This window comes from Seriola aureovittata, chromosome 6 (genome assembly GCF_021018895.1).
Source record: "Seriola aureovittata isolate HTS-2021-v1 ecotype China chromosome 6, ASM2101889v1, whole genome shotgun sequence".
NCBI lineage: Eukaryota > Metazoa > Chordata > Actinopteri > Carangiformes > Carangidae > Seriola > Seriola aureovittata.
This window is the reverse complement of record NC_079369.1, coordinates 4,339,848-4,360,525: the sequence shown is the minus strand read 5'-3', so window position 1 is coordinate 4,360,525 and position 20,678 is coordinate 4,339,848. Positions and strand designations below refer to the sequence as shown.

The window sequence follows — 20,678 nt, the reverse complement described above, 5'->3', positions numbered from 1 at the left end:
AAAATACACATCAAACGATGCAAAATAATGCACATCCCTGTAGTAGGAAGTAAATGGCACTGATTCTCATTATCACAATTCATCAACAGTCAACTGTCAAAAGAGAATTTCCCAATTGGGATCAATAAAGTACATCTCTCTATCTCTCTATCTATCTATCTCTCTATCTATCTATCTCTCTATCTATCTATCTATCTATCTATATCTATCTATCTATCTATCTATCTATCTATCTATCTATCTAAATAAATAAATAAATAAATAATAAATGATTATTGTGATGTTACACTTACTTTATAAAAGGACTTCTTCAGCCATGTAACAGCGTTGGTCGGTCCGTCAGTCGCTCGGTCCGTCAGTCGCTCGGTTGTTTCACCACTTTAGTCCACGCTGAAATATCTCAGCAGCTATTGTAAGCATTACATTTTGTACAGACACTCATGATCCCCAGAGGATGAAGCTTGATGTGACACCCTGACTTTTTATCCAGCACCACCTTTAGGTCAAAATTTAAACAGGACCAATAACCTTGGTTCATGCCAAACGCCTGAAAATCTATGACGTTTCAGCTTCATCTGTACTTTGTGTTTAGCGTGAGTTTTCGAAATGTTAGCACGCTAACATGCTAAACTAAGATAGTGAACATGGTACACAGTCTACCTGCTTAACATCAGCATGTTAGTGCAAAATTACTATTAGTTATTAGGGATTTTATTGTTATTATTTGAATACTGGACCAATAAGATGTCTTTATTTTGGAAGAGAAACACTCTACAAATTATTTTACAACTTAATAATGTATTAAAAATTATGATAAAAACATGTTTTTTCCAATGAAATCGTTTGATCTTGTTGAAATAGCTGAAGCTTCTGAATAATACTCTATATCACATCTACACTACAGGGTCCTCCACACAGTGGTATTATGTGAAAGAAAAATATTGGCGGGATAAATTAAAGGCCCCTGTAAAACAGAAATATATACTGTGGGGTAGGAGGGAAAAAAACGGATAAAAAAAAAATACATTAGCTTTTCTGTGTCTGTTTGATTAGACCAAGTTGAGGAAAAGGACAGATAAATATTGTATAAATGAATTTATTGTGTAATGTGAGCAATCAAATTAATTAAGGGGTCCACAGCTGTTGGAGGCGAATAAGGCCATGAATTTTTCAGTGCTACCACTTCTCCCTAAGATTTTACAATAAATATTTCTGGAGGTCTTGGATAAATTTTTCATGGCTGAGTGGGGGAGATGAAAGGCGAATGAGGAATCCAGGGGACGGGCGCTCTCTGTTGCTGACACACCACAGAGAGGTGCATCGGCTCCAATCTTTATCAATGAAACCCAACCGGCACTATTGCTTTAATTACCCTGCTTTGTCAAGCATTCCCCTATCAATAAAGAAAGACTGGGCCACGTGGTCTGCTGAAGGAGGAGGAGGAGGAGATGGGGTGATATCGTGAGTTCCACTTGTTTTCATGCCCTCCCACTTAAACAGAGGAAATGATGTAACCGTGATCGAACAGAAGAAGTCTAGACCACCTCGTCATATCGCTGCAATACAACTGCAACCTGTGTTTTATTTGGAGCTCAGAGACTTACTTGGTGGTCAGGTATAGCAGCGCCACCTTTAATTCGAGGCATGTATCAATTATTTATCTGTCATATCCTCGAGGAAGACAAATCAACAAAACACATAAGCCGTATCCACACTACTGTATACTATATACCACGAAGCGCCGATGGATGCCATTGATTTGCATGCTATTGTCTAAGCATGAAGCATCGACTGGATGAATAAATCAGAATCGTGCACAACTTGTACGTTTCCCCTGATTTGGTATTCAGGGTGGATCCTGAGGTAACTAATTCAGAAGAGACATCTGTTTGGTCGGCAGTACACTAGCAATATTCCACCTGGAATAACATCCATAAACAGCATCCCCTCCTTTTTCACCTTGTACTAAAACAGAGAGCAGAGGTGGCGGTGATGGTGGAGGATGGATGTGTGCGTATGTACAGGATATGATGGTTTTAACACCACTTAAGCCAGGTTCAAAATAACAACTCAGATCATGAACATCTGTATATGAAAGCGATGGAATAACTTGTAAACCGAAGAGAGCAAATCAGCTGTAACATATGCACATGTTATCAGAGAAAACTCCACTAAGGTGAAAATTATGTGGACGACTCTGTAATTTTGTGTTTTTCCCAAGATCCAATTAGTGGCAATGTTAAACCTGCATTACTTGTTTGTTTCTTAACAACATGGTGGAAGCAGAAACAAGCTGTATACACAACAGCTTATAAATCTGTAAAGGCTCTATATCTGCTATATCCAGCAGATATAGAGCGACATTAGCATTCATTGGGAGCCATGCTTCAGGAAACGTGAGGAACAACATTCACTCACCCTTTTTTAACTTCTGTTTTAGTTTCCACAACTCATGGGGGAAATATCTGGCTCTTTTGTTGCTAAACGCTTCGCTATGTTTACTAGATATTTGCTAACTGTGTGTGTTTGATGTTTGGTGCTGGGAAGGTAGTGCACAGCGGGTTTATCAGGCCTACGACTGAACCGAGACAATAAAGTTGTGCACCATGAAACCAAGCCAATTAGCTAAAAGACGCTAAAATGCTCTGTTGAGCTGCAGAATGGGTGATGATCACTAAATTACTGGCTTCAGTTTGGGGAAGGCCCTTTCCTGGTTTGAGTAAAGTCATGGAGGGTTTTTGTGTTGGATTATAATGTGGTGCATTTGACTGAAATCATTATTATTATTATTTTGTTTGTTTTAAATAAAACCACAATCTTTCGATAATCATAACCAAGTGTTTTAGTTCCCTAACCTTGACCATACCTTAACCTAGTTTACACACGTTACCATAGTAATCCAGGGTTTTCCAGAACTGTCCAATACCAGCATTCGGGCTGGGAAGAACCGCGCGGAGCCATGACCTTAACCTAATCCAGTACCTTTGGGATGAATAGGAATGCAAGCCAGGCCTTATTACTCAACATCAGTGTTAGACTTCACTAATGCTCTTGTAGAGCAAATCTCCGCAGGCAGTTTCCAGCATCTAGCAGCAAAGCCTGAGACCAGAGGAGTGGAGGCTGTAGCAGCACGTTTATATACCAATGCTTTCGGATTCACGTATGGGTGTAACGTTCAGCTTCGCAAATACTTTCCGCCACATAATATATATATTACTATTAATACAGTGTCAATATGGTAATCTGTGCTCTGATAGCTCTGTTGTTGTGTGATCTATTAATAGAAGGGAAAGGAGGCTTACGCTAACAGACAGCTCCACTCAGCACTGAGGAGGACCGATTGTTTAATTCTGTTATATTCTCACTAATCAATGCGTTCACTTCAAAGCGATGGGAAATGCTTGCATCCAAAGTAGATTGATCAGTTCTAATACAAGTCATTAACATACAAGTTGTTAACAAGTGAGGCCTCTGTACTGTATCTAGGAATCAAGAGAGTCATCGATAGAGCCAATTTAAGACTTTTAATGTCTTAAAACCTTGAGTACACACTCCTCCACTCCAGAACGGGATCAACCACTGTTAAACAGTTTTCTTTCTTTCTCCCTCTCTCTCTCTCTCGCTCTGTGTTTTTCTCTGTCTGTCTCCCTCTCTGTCCTTCGTTCACTCACTCAACCTTAGCCACTTAGCTTGAAGCCTGCACTACAGCATGAGACCACTGGTATACTTTACTGATGATAAATTTATAAGCCAAACTGAGGGGAAAGTATTAAACAACCTTGTGAATAGCCGGGGTTCGCTTTAACCGAGGCAGCGTATCCTTTTCATCAACAAAAATAACCCTTCAAAGGCAGTAAAAGCATGCTTAGAAAGTAAAAGGCCATTTTAGTAGAGGAGGCCAGTGGTGGGAGGGGTGGGTGAAAACAGAAACAATCCAGGCTCTAATAGCCAACAGAACCCCCCCCCCCCCCCCACACACACACACACACACACCTCCTACCCCCCCCCCCCCCTTCCATCCCCAACCCCTGGCCACACTTCACACCACTAAGACCACAGCACACATCCTGCCCCTTAAAAAAAAAAAAAAAAAAAAAACCCAAAATCAAGGCTTTGAAAAACATACAGTGTCTTTAATAATTCAGGCATTGGTGGGTTTGAATAGCCTCTTTAGCGTCGAAATATACAGTCCCCTGATATAAGATCAGTCCCTCGGGGAGTTCCCTCACCATCTTACTGCAGTGTGCCCTTTCCTAGCTGCAGTATGGGCTCCTGCTTAAGATGCAACTACCTGCCTGATTATATTAAGTAGAAAAATGGAATGTATACAGGATTATACGGGGTGTACCAGCAGTTTCAGAAATATATAATTTTAATGGGTATACATTAAAAAAAAAAAAAAGGAACAGTGCTCTGAACTTGTATAACACCCTGTGAATCCATGAATAAAGTGCAAAGTTTTGCAGTAAGGCAATTATTGCAGTTGACTAGCATCTTTACTGGGGTTGTGGACTAACACAGGATTGTAAATATTTAACTATCTTTGCACCCAATGCACATTCATATTTCATCAGGTTTCTTGCAGTTTATTCTCAAAGCAAAGTGTTGGACTGCATAATTATTTCAGTTTAGCATTTTTTTTCCAACCTATTACTTCCATAAATACAGGAATTTGAGTTATAGCTCCTCAGAGGGCTAATTTAAGAAAAGCATGCATTAATTAATACAACCTAGATGGAAAAGAAGAAATCCCTAAGTAAGTAAGCTGTTGGCAGATATCAAGGATGGTTTTTGCCTTCAAAGGAAATGGGGATGGATTTGAGAGGATGCGGCAGTTTAATCAATACTGTTGACTCTTGAGGTTGGCAGGTGCGGTTGGTGCCTACCTCTCGGTAGAGGCGTTTCCATCATTCAAGAAAGAAAACCTCAGTGCGGCCAAACTGGAAATGTAATCCCAACTTTCAAACTTTTCAGTTGTCATTTCAAGTGTTTAATCGTAGTTAATTTCCTATTTTTCCTTTGAAAAAAAAAAATAAAGCAACCCAGGTGAAATACTCATCTGGGTGTTTCTTTGTCTGCACTTCAATCACTTGAGCGGAGTGTACAGTGTGTGACTTTAAACCTTTTGTGTCTATGTCCATTCTCACATCCAATGTGTGCAATAATGAAATAAATATTGAACTCTTAAATATTTTAGTGCATTCTAGGAGTAAAGTGGAATTGTTTTTTCTGACAGACAAACCACCCCACCCCTCCCCACCCCTCCACTCGTCTTCACAAATGCATTGTGTGCATTGGCCGGCCCAATCCATCACTCGCCGTCTGGCGGGAGAAAAAGCACTTTCCCAGGGTGGGTGTTTTTTAGTTCTGCCAGCGCTGCTGTTTCAATGGGCACCCGTGAGACCTCACTGATGGACACTCCGGTCATCACTGGCAGGGAGCTTTGGGACTCTCTCTTCAACCCCCCCACCCCCCCACCCCCAAACCCCCCCCCTGCTCCCCCTCCCCTCCTATCTCCACCTCAGCCTGTTCCACTCACCTCGTGTTTTCACCAGCACCTTCCTTTGTCCCAGCAGTGTTGTGCACTCCTTTTTGACAATGATGACTACTGTACCTGCCTGAATTCTCCCTTGCAAAGTGGCTTGGCCTTCAGAGACCAGCCACACTCTGTTCGAGGGCCCGGGACTCTCAGGGTGTTGAGAGACGTGAATGATTACAGTGTGGAAACGAATAGACTGTAAGATTTTCGGCAGGAGGAGATAATGGCATACAAACACACACAAACATATATATATTTATATATATATATATATACGTACATAATTGTGGTAGTAAATATTTAAGTTTGAGCCTAGCGGCGGATTACGTATTACATTTTCATACACAGCATCTCTCACAGTGGCTCCCATTCAGCTCCATTTTGCATCACAACCAGGCAAAGCGCAGAACACGAGGGTTTTGTGCATGTATGTGTTCAGAACAATTATGTAGTAATAAATCTATTCAAATTGAAGCCTGCTCCAGTTTTCCTCTGACAAACTGAGATTTGATTTCCAAAATGCTTGCTCGTCTCTTCTACACAAAGAAGCCAGCGGGGAGAGGGTGCAATCGCTGGAGAGAAGTGGGCTGGAAGGCAAATCTAGGTGATGCGTATGTTCTTAGAGTGCCCCTGGGTCTTCCATGGGTAGGTAGGATCTGACAAAAGAGATCTGTACAGCAAAAAAATCCTCCACTCTGCTTGAGCATGGGAAATTAAGCCTAGATAAAGATTCTCTCTTAAACATACTCCCTTCTCTCTTTTCATCCCTCTTTTTCTTCCCCCTCCCTCTGCAGTGGCAGAAGAAATTACCCATTGTACCATTAGATAAACCCAAACAGCCCTCTCCATAAGACCTCCAGTTCCTCATGCAGTCCCAGCTTGGCGTCCCTCGGGTGTTTGTTCAAAAGGAAAACTCTGCGGTGCCTCCGGGGGATGTTTAACTCATTGCAATGGCAAGTATTTAGAGAAAACTCAACAAGTTTGAGGCTGTCAAAGCTAGAATCCAACTGTCAGGCAGAATTATGTCTCTGAGGCATCTGATGTGAGGTAATGACCAATTGCATCATTTTGACAAACCCACCATCGATGAGAACTAGGGCAGACGCCGATTGCTTTTGCACAAGTGGTTGATTTGAATTTGAAACACTGCTGCTAAGTGCATTAAATGATGCTGATTAACTAAGATTATAGCTGCAGCAGGGATGTGATTTCTGTTTTGATACAGAGCATAAATTGAGGCAGAGCAAACAGTTTTTTGAGTGGCTGATGAATAATTAAAAGTCAGCAGAGGGTACATCAATAAAGTGGTAATGAAGCGTATTTATGTGAAATTTCTGATTCTCAAACTCTGCCACTCTCCTAGCAGTTTATAACATCTGATGTTATGATGAAGCTTAATGTACGTCACTTTGCTTCTTATTAAACGCCACCTTTTCAGATACCTCCACAAATAATTCAAAATGTGAATATTATAAAGCTGAACATAACAACGCCACCACTGTTACTGCTGCTACTGCTAACCGTGACTGATGAATACGATAATAATAGAATTATTGATGAATTATTATTAATAAATACCATTAATGAGTATTATTATTAAGTTTTTTATGTCATGGAGATATTTTTCATATCATGTATCATCATCCAAAGTCCTAAGCCTAACCCCGGGCTCAAATATTATTATGATTATTAGTATCATCACTATAATTCATCATTATTATTATTTGTATTATTATTAACCACATATCTTTTGTTTTAGAGTTTTAGAGTACAGCTGTTTTATCTCGCCATAAGGCTGCATCATTCTTCACATTTCTTAACCCTATAGTCCTACCCCTGACCCCTGACCTTGGCCCCGGCCTGAGGGCTTGTATAGAATTACACTATAAATTAAATACTAAATACACAAAGCACTCCAAATCCTCTGTGTTGATGTTTCAACGGCAGTATTTCCAAAACTGAGGCTTTGGTGCCCTCTATCTGTAAGTCAAGGTAGAAAAAAAAAAATCAGTAGTGACCAAATGTAAATTAATCATCTGCTTCTTGACAATTTCATTCATTTTTCAGTTAAATTAAAAAATTATTTTCATGACGCATAGTCAGAAATCTGTGACAGACATGACAGTAGACGAGACATTCTGACCTGACGCTGAGATTGGAAGTGATGCTGAATAAGGCTGTTTGAAAAATTTACAAAAGCAGCGCATCACTTTGATTTTTTATTTACAACATTGTCTACAGGTCACTTTCTTTTTGAGTAAAACTGTTCCTTTGTTCTACCTTTTTCTAACACAGTTGTGGCATGTTGTGTCCACCTGGAGTACTGTTGACCTTCTGCGAGGCAGCTACCTAGTTAAAGAAGTCCATTTTCAAGGCTGTTCTTGCTCAAATCAAAACTCCATTATAGATTTTACCTCCAGGGGAACCTAGGGCTCACAAGGTCCTTGGCAATTTTACCTGAGGAAGAAGCTAAAAGGATTTGAATCTCCGAGGATGGGTGAAGAGAAGGAGGGTGTGAGGACGAGAGAGAGGGTGGGATGCGCACCCCAGGACCCGAGCCCCTAATCTTTCTCTGCCAAGCAGGGAGCAAAGCAGAGCAAAAATGGAGATTTAGAGATGGTTCAGTGGCACTGAACCCTGAACATCAGGGCCTGCAGAAGTGGTGGAGGAGGCAGGGAAACCTTGAAAAACAAGAGGTGGAAAAAGAAGAGCTGAGAGATTGTTGTCGAAGGATTGCCAGGGGAGCTAGCTTCAGCTCCCAGAAACAGTTTCCAATACATTTAACATATATGAAAGAAGAACGGCTCTGTCCTCACACCATCCTTAACTATGTGTACTAACAAGACAGATGGAGGCCAAAGATGCAGACAGATCACATCAGGACATCTGTCACTTCATGGCAACAGCCTCCTTAATAAGTGACAAGGCTTCCTCACCCGTGGGCAACGGATGGGGGAGGGGGGGTCGGGATGGTGGTGGTGGTGGTTAGTGTCTCGGAGCAGTGGCTGTGCAAAGCAGCCGTCAAAGTCATGTGGTGCCCTTTTTTTCTTTTTTTTTTTAAACAACTTGTCCCAATTACAGCCAATCACATGCGATCTGTGCCCTTGATTATCATCCTGGGCAGTAGACATCAAAGCTGCCTTCTATGGGTGCTGACACGAGGGTGTGCAGTAATTAGTGGACTTCACTGAAGAGAGTTTCATCACCAAATGTTTTCAAAATACTGAATGTCTTAATTTGGGGGGTTGGGGGGAGGGGGGTTGTGTGTGCGGGGGTTCACGTCAGGAGAGAACGATGCCCTACAGAAATAATTAAAACATAATTACAGCTCTTCAGCTGTGCAAGTGCTCACAAAGTGCTGTCGCTGAAGATCTGCTGCTTTCCTCGGGGCATCAGCAGAGTAGCATGCCACATACAGATCCAAAATTCACCACACTGCCACACTCCACACCAAATAAATACTTATGTCTCGTTACCAGAGCTACCACGAAGGAGCTAAATTGGCCATAGCAGTCCAAATTCAAATGAATCTCTCCTGCAGTTAAAAAGGTGCTTGTTGTATGAATGCTTATTATCCCCGATAAACACCTGCATTTGTTAAAAAATATATTTATCTGCCAAGGACAAACCAGGTAGCAGCGAAAGCACCGAATGCACATCAGGTCGTTAAAGCAATAACTTGTCTCCTTGGTTGATGTGTCAAAGTATATGCTCTGTAAAACACACGGATGCACAGATTGAGGAGCCAGTCAACCTTTTAAATTGACATCATGTTAGGTCTGTCCCCAGGTCGCAGTATGGGTTGATGGCCATTGCTTTTGTGATGACCACTTCATACAAATATGGCTGGCAGTGCGGCCCTGTGAGGGGGAAAGTGCACGCTAAGTGTTTGTGACGAGTGCTAAGGCCATTGCTTGATCCCAAGGAAGTAATGAAGGCTGGACTGTAGGCGGTGTGTTTTCTTCATCCACCTGATGGCAGACTTCTAACAAGCCCAGTGTCAGTCTGGCTTAAAGTCACGCATCCTCTCTCCACTGCTCCTCCGGAGTTATCACATCATGTGTTTACCCCTCCCAGTCTCTCCAGCGCTGCGGAGCCAAATGGCGCAATCGTCACAGTCAAGTCCGGTTTCATGATGTATGTAATTCATAAAACAAGTCAGTTGGGAGACTATGTTTGTTAACATGTGTATGCTGAGCAGAACATAGGAGGCAAAAGGCTAAAACAGAATTGCCCACTAGTGGTGAGATACATGCACAAATCAAGTTAGAGTGAATCACTGACAAAATAATAACACTGTATAGGTTAATATTACTTTAGTGTTAAAATAAAGATGTTTCAGAAAAATCAGCACAATAAAGCTGCATTAAAAAGGTAAATACCATTAAATAGAGGCTGGAGTTCACCTTTGAAATAATAATGTACTATTTAACATTTATAAGAACTATATAAACACTTAATAAATAGTTTGTACAACACTATAATGTCATTTTAAGGGTTTTAAGGCAATCTTATATTATTTGTTAACATTTATTTATGAGTATTTATTAGTGAAGTTTTCTATAACTATAACTAATGCTTGATAACACAATATATATATATATATATATATATATATATATATATATATATATATAAGGGCCCCAGTCTTAGGGTTCGAACCCAGATCCTTCTCACTGTGAGGCGGCCAGTGTAACCACTTAAACACTGTGCCGCCTCATCAACAAATCATTGTGTAGTAAGGCATAAAAAGGTCACAGTAGAAAGTAAAGTAAAGTTTCCAATAAATCTAATGTATACCTTTGGATTTTGGAGGAAGCCACAAAGGCATGTTAGTAAATCAATAAAAAACGCCATAGTATTGCCTAGTAATGGCATAAAGACATCATAGTATAGTTAGGCCTGAAAATGTCATACTATAGTAAGGTATAAAAAAGTCATAGTATTCATGGGGCCATTTTCATGGGATTTTTTCAACAGAAATTAAACTCATACTTCCATATCTCCACCACTTTAGGTTTATTCCTGATTACAACCTGACTGCTAGTCTACAGAAGACAGAAGCCAGGGTTAGCTTGCTACCACTGTGATGTTCTCACATGACGAGAGCCTTCAGACAGCCCCCACCCTCTCAGTCAGTCAAATGCCAGAATGCCTAAATTGGTTGTCTTGGAGACGCAGCCTCTTGGATGGCACACTGGACTGATCTGATATGACTTCACTTCAAACATAGTGCGAACGAGTTCACTCAAATATTGGTAGGGACGAGTCTGTCCTCCCAAAATATTGTTAGGGCCATGTCCCTACCGTCCGTATGCAAACCTACGCCCTTGATGTCAACACATGTAGGTCGGTATGTATTTGAAAATATCCATTAATATCTCAGTCACCTAATTAAAATCACTTACTTTTCAAGTTAGAGCAAGTTACAACAATTACAGAAAGTTAAGGGGTTAATCAATTACTAACAATCACCTGTATTAGCAGCTGAAAACATAAATAACAATTTAGCTCATATCCAACCCAGAATATCCAACTCAGTGTTGTTCAACATGGCTCTCGGTGGCAGCAGAAATTAAACTGTGTTATAATATGTAGTCACTATTTAATTCCAACAGAGGGCAACAGTATCAAAGAGATGTGTGCAGTTCAACATTCAGACACTCTCCTGCAACATCCACAAGCTTTCCTGGTGATGCAGTCTGAGTGAATCATGTCTGGGACCAAATACAATTTCATCACATGTATACTGGGATACAGTTATTTATAATAGTAATCAACATGCTGGCATACCTAACTATTGAAGCACATGCTAGTGTTACAGTTTTAACCTCCTTTAAATCTGGAGAAAGAGAACATAATGACATTCTGAGAGGGAAAATTCAGTTTGTCACGACAGAATTCATATGATAATGTGATAATATAATACTGATCAATTGTCAATACAACAGCAATACTGTATTTTTTGAGTTCACTGAGAGGATTTTTGTAAAATAATCGTCCGGGAATTTATCTGAGTCTGGATTCTCTTCACCGATTCTAAACCAATCTGTAGTTGATATTATTGGAAGAAAAAAGAAGTGAGAAATATTGAGATATTCTTGAGTTGTAGGTCTACGTCGTCACTCATTCTCTGGTCTCATGTTATACACATGACATGCATGTGATGGATTTTATCAGTAGCTTTGGATCGAAAGAATGGGAAAATGTCACATGATCGTACCATAGTTGTGACCTGTGTATCATTCAGTTTGAAATATACTGTACTGTTTGTTTAATAAAAAATGTTGCAACCATCACAAAAAAAATTCAAATCAAGATCATAGTACTAGCATTTATTGATTCATATTTATTCCAGTGAAATGTGTTGATTTCCCTCAACACGCACACAAACATTGCCACACATCATCAGCCAGTGAAAGAAATTTTAATATATTTTGTGAAATACAGCACAGTTCTAATGGCCTAGTCATCCTACCCTTGTAAAATGATAAGTCATTCACAAGAATCGTGTCAAATGAACTGCCCAAAGAAGTGAAGGATAGGAGCACTGTGTGTCATACTGCGTCCTGTAATTGTCAGAAACCAAACAGAATGTAAGGCTGTTCTTGCAAATAGGTCAAAGATGTGTTGGCAAAACTGCATATGCTTACTAAGAGCATTTTAAATTACAAACTTGATACACTAACTTTAAAAATGTAATCTGCTGTAAATGCATGACTGTTTTTTTCTGTAGTAAATTATTTGTAATTTTGAATTTTGATAATAACAAAGCATAGAAAAGGAGAGAAATACATCTGGCTATTACTATCTTCCACACTAAGTGGGAAAAACACTTCAGTGAATGTAGTGCATACATAACATTGGTGACAATGTTTACAAACCCCAGTTAAAGGCTGTAATAGGAGGACTTAGGAGTTCAGCATGTTGATTATACAGTTTACAGACAATACAGTTACTTGTATGCTAAGTGAGGACGAATGTGTCGGTACTCTGGTGTTTAACGATTAATACATTTCTTCAAAAAAAAAAAAATCCTTTCATGGGGTTTGAAATGGCCACGTATTTCAGGCAACAAGGTTCAACTGTGTAATTATACAGAATATTTCAAAATGTTGTTTTGGTGCAAAAACAGCATTGCAGTGCAATTTTAGCTTAATTTCTAACTTTGAATAGTAGTAATAATAGTGGTATGATATAGTAACTCCTTTATTTATAGAACATTTTAAAACCAGGTTTTGTAAAAAATGCTGTGGTGGGAGAAGAACAGATATAAGACGATGAGTTAATGAATACGTACAAGGAACACACCACGAAATACATAAATATATCGATTACAAGAAGCAAACATAATAAAACATGAGCGCAAAAGTAAAAAGTTGGCTGTAAGAAAAGAAAGAAAAAATTTACAGGCTACTCCTTTAATAATGGCATGATTGATGACTTTTCAAGAAGTAGAGAAAATGATCATTTTAGTGTGTAACGTGAAAATCTCTCTATTGAAACTGGAATGCATAAGGTTGTAATAATACTACGGTACACTCACTGTTAACCAGTGGTTCTGCTGGTCCTGCTTTTCATTTTTGGACTGTAGCGGTCTTTCTGCTGTTCATAATAGACACTGAAGAGAACGATGCGCCATAAGTGACTGATCATAAATATGGCTCAAAGTACATTCAACTTAGTTTTAATAACACTGAACAATAAAAGGAAAAAAACAGCATGCAGTGAAGAACTGGTGTGGGTTGAAACCAATTTTCTTCTCTTTTCTATAATTTCCTGACTGACTGCAGCTGTTGTATAGCCCTGTTCTTTTTATCAGGTCTGTTTACTTGGGCTGCAAAAATAGTTTCAGTACCCTCAGTAAGCCTGAAATAGTTACTGCTACTGAAATTATTTTAAGTTATTTTAATTTTTTATGGACTTTAAGCAGTTGTACATACAGTCATTTTAGTTGCTACTTTTGTGAAATAAAATTAAAAAGGGAAGTTAGGTGGTTGCAAGGCTGCTTCACGGTAAGAGGCTGAACCCTCTGGCATGCAAAATAGTTGGATGGAAATATAGTGAATCGGAGTTTCTATGTGTGACCTGATGTCTGTCTTGGACCCTGAGGCCATACCAGTTGGGAACCACTGAACTTCACAATTTTTTGTTTGTGGTGTACATTATACTGTAGTGGTTGTACATATATAACAAATATATGAATACCCTGTTTAAAGGGTCTGTTCACCCAAATTTCACATTAATATATTTATTTTCTCACCCATCTCTAGTGGCATGTAGCCATGCAGGTAGTTTTGTATTTATTTGTCCAAGTTCTGAGATATCTGTCTCTGAGTTTTCTTGCCCTACTCCAAGGCAATGGAGGGGAATGTAATTTTGTTGAAAGTGCTCACAACACTGAAAAAATTTAACAGCAGTATGTCTTTCGGTGAACAACATCCAGGGTGCTCTGGATAATCCATAGACTTCACTGTTATAAGACAATATGTCTGCGATGTAAAGATGTAATAAAAATTCAGGATCCAGGGTAATGGGGGGGGCACAGATTCTAGAGAAACATTTTGCTGCTAATTTTTTTCAAATAGAATATTTTATTGTTGTGTGCACCAAGGCAGAAAACCCGGAGACAAAATTTGGGGTGAATAAAATCTAAGTTAACTGCATTGCTAGTTTATTATAATTTGAGTGAACCAAGTGTATCAAATTAATCTGAAGAAAACCTAATAAAATCACAGATTAAAAAAAAAAAACAAGTGTCTATTTGCACCCGGGTGAAAATAGTTACATGGCAGCTATTCTGCTATTTAGACCTGTATGGAATGCCCAATTACTCCTTAAGCGCCTTGTTTTTTGTGCTGTTAAAAAACGGGGTCCAGGATGGCACAAATTAAGTGGCACACTGCAATGTGCCATTTAATAAGCGCCATATGCCGGGTGGTGTTCTAAGTGTCGGCCACCATCAGGTGCTTATTAAATGTTATAGCAGAAAGGCTTTAGGAAGTCAGGCGAGGTAGTATAAAGATCCAAAAAGTCCACATAGAGAGGAAGTTGTGGTGGATGAACGGGCCAAGCATATGACTTACCCCAGGAGACCAAGGTTTGACACTTGTGTCTCACGTGTTGGTATTTACTTATTTTTAGTGCTGAAAAACTACTTGATTAGGATTAGAAAAAGAAAATGGGTTAAAATCGACCCTTTCACAACATTAAGCATGTGTTAGAAAGCCTTTCTGCCAGAACGTCTCCCATGTGACTTATTGAAGTGGTCCAGTGGAGAGCCTAAAACCTGGGTGTAAATAGCCACATTGGCTATCCACCCAGGGTGCAGATGACATTATTGGTGACGGACACCTGGGTGCTAAAAGCATCTTCCTTTAAAAAGGGGAAAATTATACAAATTTCTGCAGGTCGACTGTAGATATTTTGCATACAAAAGGTAAAAAATATAAGCTTAGTGATTTAACTGATATTGTAAACGTACATTAACTGAAAACATTGTGAAAATGTAGACATGACACAAGCCATGATCTTTCATCTAAAATTTCTACAGTGGTACCAGCCTTGTATGAGATGTGGTATGTTCACTGTATAAGTGGATAAAACATCATCAAGTGTACCAATACTGTACCCTGCACTACTGTTTCTAACAGCATGATTGAAAAGACAAAAATGAAATGCCCAACATTTGATGCCATGCAGGCTGACTACCGCCCATCACTTAGACACTTGCACCCGTTTGTAAAAGAAACACTAGACTCCTGATTGACGCTCTCTTTGACCTCCATAGGGAGCGAGTCGAAGAGGTGATCCTCCACAATCAAGCAGCTTCTGCGGAGGAGGCAGCACTGACCCAGCTGCGCCGGCAGACGATCCAGACAGTTTCCCTTCAGTTCCAGGTGCGCCAGCTGTGAGAGCTGGCCAATTTTCTCAGGAATGGAGGAGATACAGTTGTGGCCGAGGCATAAGGTCCTCAGTTTGGTGCACTTGAACAGTTGCTTGGGGACTACTTCAACTTTGTTGCCTGTAATGGCAAAATGTTGAAGGTTCTGCAGGAAGCCAACCTCCAGTGGTATTACCACGACGGAGTTATGGCTAACATCGAGGTACCTCAACTTGAGGAGGGTGAATAACGAAGAGGGTAGAGACTCAAGCTTGTTGTGTGAGAGATAGAGTGACTCAAGGTTTTTGACGTGGCTAATTGACAGTGGAATGGTGATGATCTTGTTGTGCCAAAGCTTGAGGCACGTCAGTCTCTTGAGGTGCTGAAAGCTGATGATCTCCTCAATGGTACGAATGTTGTTGGATTTTAGATCAAGCTCCTGAAGGTTGCTCAAACTGAAGATAGCATGGGGGATTCGCTCCAGCTCACAATTATGAAGCTCCAACTGCGCGAGATTCATCATTTTCTTCAAACTGTTCAGCACTAAGAGCTTTGTGCCGTCATTATGAATGACCAACTCGATCAGATGCGGGGACAGATCTGTTATGTTCGTCGGGATCTTTGTGAGGTTGCTTTTGAGATGCAGTATCTTTAAGTGTCTGAGGTCTCGGAGAGACTCAAGTCCGATCATTTTATTGTTTTCAGAGTTCAGGTTACCAACCAAGTACAATTCCCTTAAATTTTTCAACAAGTATACCCAGCTAGGAATCTCAGCGACATCTGTGAATTTGACATGAAGGCACCGGAGGTGATCGCGGAGAAAAATGAAAGCAGTCTGCTCAACTTTGGCTGGACAGTGATAGAAGTGAAGCTCCTGGAGGTTTATCATTTGTGAAATTTTAGCTGTTATCCTGGCCTCTGGGATTAATTCTAGTTTAAGGATTTCCAAATCAGTGAGATCAAACACAGCATCTGGCACTCCGGATAGCATAAAAAGATGAAGTTCCAGCTTTTCTTGAGAATTGCGCGTTACATGCTGCCGTAACTTCTCAAAGGTCCACTCGTGGTTCAGACTGATCTCCCGAAGTTTGTTTTCACTCACCTCTGAGAGAAAAACCCCAAAACGCTTAGAATACAGCTGATCATACTGATCAACCATGTGGAGGAGGAACGCAAAGTCATTCTTGACGTCGGGAATGTCACTGAAACTGCTCTCCTCTCTGACTTTTTCAAAGGAGTACTCCTTCAGTGGTCGCCGAAAAAGCCAGAACAGTGTGTATATACAGATAATGCCATAAACACATATGATAGCAATGTAACTGACGAGGAGCTTCTTTAACATGAAAGCCATGTTATGTGTGCAATGGAACTTAGCGTATCCAGTCAAATGCTTTATTTCGGGCTCACACACATGGTCAAAATCTATAGAGGCAACAAATGTCATTGTGTAGCAAAGGATCAAAATGAACTTGACTGTCTTGATGACTGTCTGAATGGCATACAGCCTGTAAATCAAGTCACTGTCTTCCACGTGGGCGCGGAATTTCCGTACTTTTTCAAACAAGGCCTTTGCTTGCTCACCGTCTTTCTTGTCCAGTATGGTCATAGAGGGAATTTCACTCACAAGCTTTTCAGCAGAAAACGTGACCCCAGATTTAGTCAGCACCGGGGCAGACTGGTTCGGACTGCCCTCCTCGCTGCTTGTGGACAGATGTTTCAGGAGGGAGGAGGCGCCGGCCAGTCTCTGCTTGTTCTCCTCCGAGTCCTCACAAGCGGTCTCAGACAGTGCTTTAGTAGTCCAAGGGGATTCGAAACATTTCCCAAGTATGGAAACAAAATGTTCTATTTTGGAGCTTGTCTTTGGGTACTTGAACCAGAAGTTGCTGCTGACCATTAATACAATAGTGTGGATAAGAGCGAGGTACGGGAAGTATTTGGAATACCAAGGAAGGGCAACATGGTAGCACATCTGGTTGACAAAAACATACTGCTGAAAATCCAGCTTGGTTCTGACGCCTGTAGGCTGGGGCTGCCCAAAAGTAGCCGGCTGTGTGAAGTGAATTGTAGGTGCAATGCTGTCAGGAGGCCTTTTAGCCATTAGAGGAGCAGCTTGCTCCCCGATGGCGCTTTCTTTGTTCCAGAAACCATCAGCTGTCTCTGGTGGTTGGGGGTTCAAGAAGCCCCCAGCCCCCTCTGGAGTTTGTTCCAGAATGGGAAGACAAACCACTTGGTCTTTAGTTAACTGCATGGTTCCAGAAAATATGGCCAACATTAGCATGACAATGCCAAGATAATCCATGAAGACATCCCACCATGGTTTCAGTATTCGATAAGTCGGCTGGATGTCGTTCAGGGAGGCTACTTCTGTGAGGGTGAACATTCCTGCAACAGAGAATGCACATTAACACAATGCAATGATTGTTTTTTTGTAATTTCACCAAACTATTAAATTGTTTCCACATAATCTCTCCTAATGATAATATTGGAAAGGAAGGTTTGTGTATGTTATCTCACAAGTAGGCTTTGGCACAGGCACCTCTAAGTTACCTTTGTGGAGTAAAGTAGATTCTCTTTTGAGGTTGAATTTCCAAATGTCTGGGTCTTTCATCCTCTTATTCAACTTAAATGAGGCCAATAAAGTTATCCTACACTGTGACCAACAGCATGTACAATTTATTTTTGTTATTTTGAGTGAATTCATATAAATAATTATATTTTAATGCAGGACAGAGCTTTTAGCTTAGCTCCCAAACAGTGATTAGACTGTTGTACTGCTACTGCTGTGCTCTCAGTGACCCAAACTAATAGTGTGTGGCAGTCCTTGCCAAATATAACGTCTCAAATATTCATGTTTACTACCAGGAATTTGCCCTTGGATGGGGGACAAAGTGGTAAACATCATATAATGATAAATATCTCCCATGTAACCTAAATTTCGAAATACAACATACAAAATACTGTTTTGTAAATGATTGTCAGCAGTGATGAAGAACATATCCAGGGTGCTGACAGAACCAAAAGAGTATATGTCTGATCATAATCCATTATTTACATCCTGCAGTGGCTTGTTCATCGTTCCAGTTTATGTACACTGACTGACAAAGAAGACAACTCAGAAAGAGAATGGCTCTTTAATGCAATGCAACACTCTTTTAATAAATAATGTTTGAACACTTGACATTTTTAAGTGACACCATACTTTGTGATGGTGTTGCATTGGATGACGTTAAACTGTAATGTAACTCTAATATTTAATGTATTCTCCAACTTTAAGCAACAAACAAACAGACAAAATACTTGAAACAGCCCAAACACAACACAAAGTGAAGCCTCAAAATACACATCAAGAGAGCTACTGAAGTGGAAGTCTCAATAAAATCTGAACAGTTTCAGTATTTTAGCATTCACAGTACATTTACTGTATTGCATTGCATTACATCATAAAGGTGTTTCTATATTCTGGTGACTTAATGTATATCAAACCCGGTAAGAGTTATATTTCCTGGCCGGATGCGATCAGTGCACATTTGATTTTGGGGTACTGAGGACTGGGAAGAATGCACTGTTTGTGTCCTCTAACAAGGCCGCGTTTCCCAGGCTCATTTGGAGGAGGCTCAGAGAGGGAAGCCTTGTCAGATTGTTATGGATTTAGAGAGAAGGCTGGCCTTGAACTGGGACACTCATCAGCACAAGAATTGTCTGTGCAGACAGTGCATGCCATGTGCAACACAAATCCTTTGTGCAGCAGACCAAATGAAGCCTGAATCATCCCTAACACTCCTGTTCTGTGCAGCATTATTTTCTACATATAATTTACTGCTAAGGATTCTACTTCCACAGAGTTGAAAATCATGTTCCCCACCACCACATGTAGTCACTATCATAATGGTTATTTGTGACATGTATTTATATCATGTAAAACTCGGCCTACATATCAAAGTGTATTCATTGTAGGTTATTTATAAAAACAAACAAACAAAAAAAACGTTAACCGTTATAATATTATATCTTTGCTGCCAGTGCCACTCAATTCTATTGTGTGTGTGAGTGTGTGTGCTGACAACATGAAGGTCACTATTGTCAATGCGGCTGCAGAGCAGGCTGAGACCGGCTGCAACAGCGAGACGCATCCACGGACACAAAAACAAGAGGTGGACCTGATGTCCGTGAAGCCTTTAAACGCAACACTAAATCAGGGCTCCGTAAAACAAATCACGACCCGTTCAGGTTACATTAAAAAAAATATTCACTACCAGTTTGACCGTTACCCTGTACCCGAGCCCATTAATTCTTCACTCCGCTATGTAGCCCGCTAACATTACTAAGCCAGAGCATTTGCGTTTATATTTGTGGACCTTCCAGCAACCTAGACGAGGACCTCCATTCAAACGCACAGATACGCACCTTCAGGTGTTCTGATCCAGTTATGTCGATGACAGCGGTACCGAACAACGCCTCTTCTTACATGCCATGTTTCGCCGCGGTGATGAATCCGTCCATTCTTCGCATCAGTTCAACCGTAGGCCTGCTGGCCGGGCTGTAAGCAGCTTAGCTGACTACCCCCACCCTGCTTCAGATGGTCGGGTCCTCTGCCTCTGACTGGCGACACAGCACCAGCTGCTGGAGATGTACTCGGTTTGATATTATTCACACAATCGCATCCTCAGTGCGTCTCGTAATGGTCATCCATTGACAACAGTTATGTTGTAGGCTAGTGTGCAGGATTGTGTCGCCTGGTGTTGTTTTTTTTTTCCTTCTGAGCAACAGCTGATGATGTGCAGAATAAAGCTAATTGGAAACCTTGCACGAGTTAACAGTAAATGTGACGATGGATCCACTGAAGTTAGGGACCGTTGTAAAAGTGCAAAAAGGTGTAATTTAAAGTTATATCACATTTCTTTTGTTATTATATTAAATGATTAAAAAAAAAAAAATGTAGTGCAATCTCTATTTTTCAGGTAACATGCTGAACTGTTTCTGCTTTTCCCCTCAACAGCTTTGGTACTTTTAGCAGTTTCATCTTGTTATAGATGCTTCAAACCACCTATTTTGTTCTTGGTGTCTTTGCAGGCATAATAATAGACTAATCTCCTTTGCCTCATTAATCCTCATCAGTCAGCATGTGATATCCCACAACATGTCATCCACAGTGCAGTCAAATCTTTCTGATATCAAGTCACAGAAAAGATTGACCTTGAATTATTTTTCTATCAACTAAGTTACTTTAATGGTAATGCACCATTAGTCGGATTAAAT

At 40.4% G+C, this 20,678-nt stretch overlaps 1 protein-coding gene across 1 annotated transcript; it reads right to left on the bottom strand.

Moving 5' to 3' along the window:
• Positions 1-11,859: 11,859 nt before the first annotated feature.
• On the bottom strand, positions 11,860-20,633 carry lrrc8db (leucine rich repeat containing 8 VRAC subunit Db). The gene is made up of 2 exons (XM_056378507.1): positions 19,827-20,633; positions 11,860-17,804 (listed from the first exon to the last, which is right to left on the bottom strand). Exon 2 carries the CDS (start codon positions 17,800-17,802, stop codon positions 15,247-15,249), a length of 2,556 nt encoding a protein of 851 aa, XP_056234482.1. The 5' UTR covers positions 17,803-17,804; positions 19,827-20,633; the 3' UTR covers positions 11,860-15,246.
• Between the last annotated feature and the right edge of the window lie 45 nt (positions 20,634-20,678).

What these genes read in the sequence shown, in the direction of transcription:
- lrrc8db (XM_056378507.1), bottom strand. Translation starts at nt 17,802, where the DNA reads ATGTTCACCCTCACAGAAGTAGCCTCCCTGAACGACATCCAGCCGACT.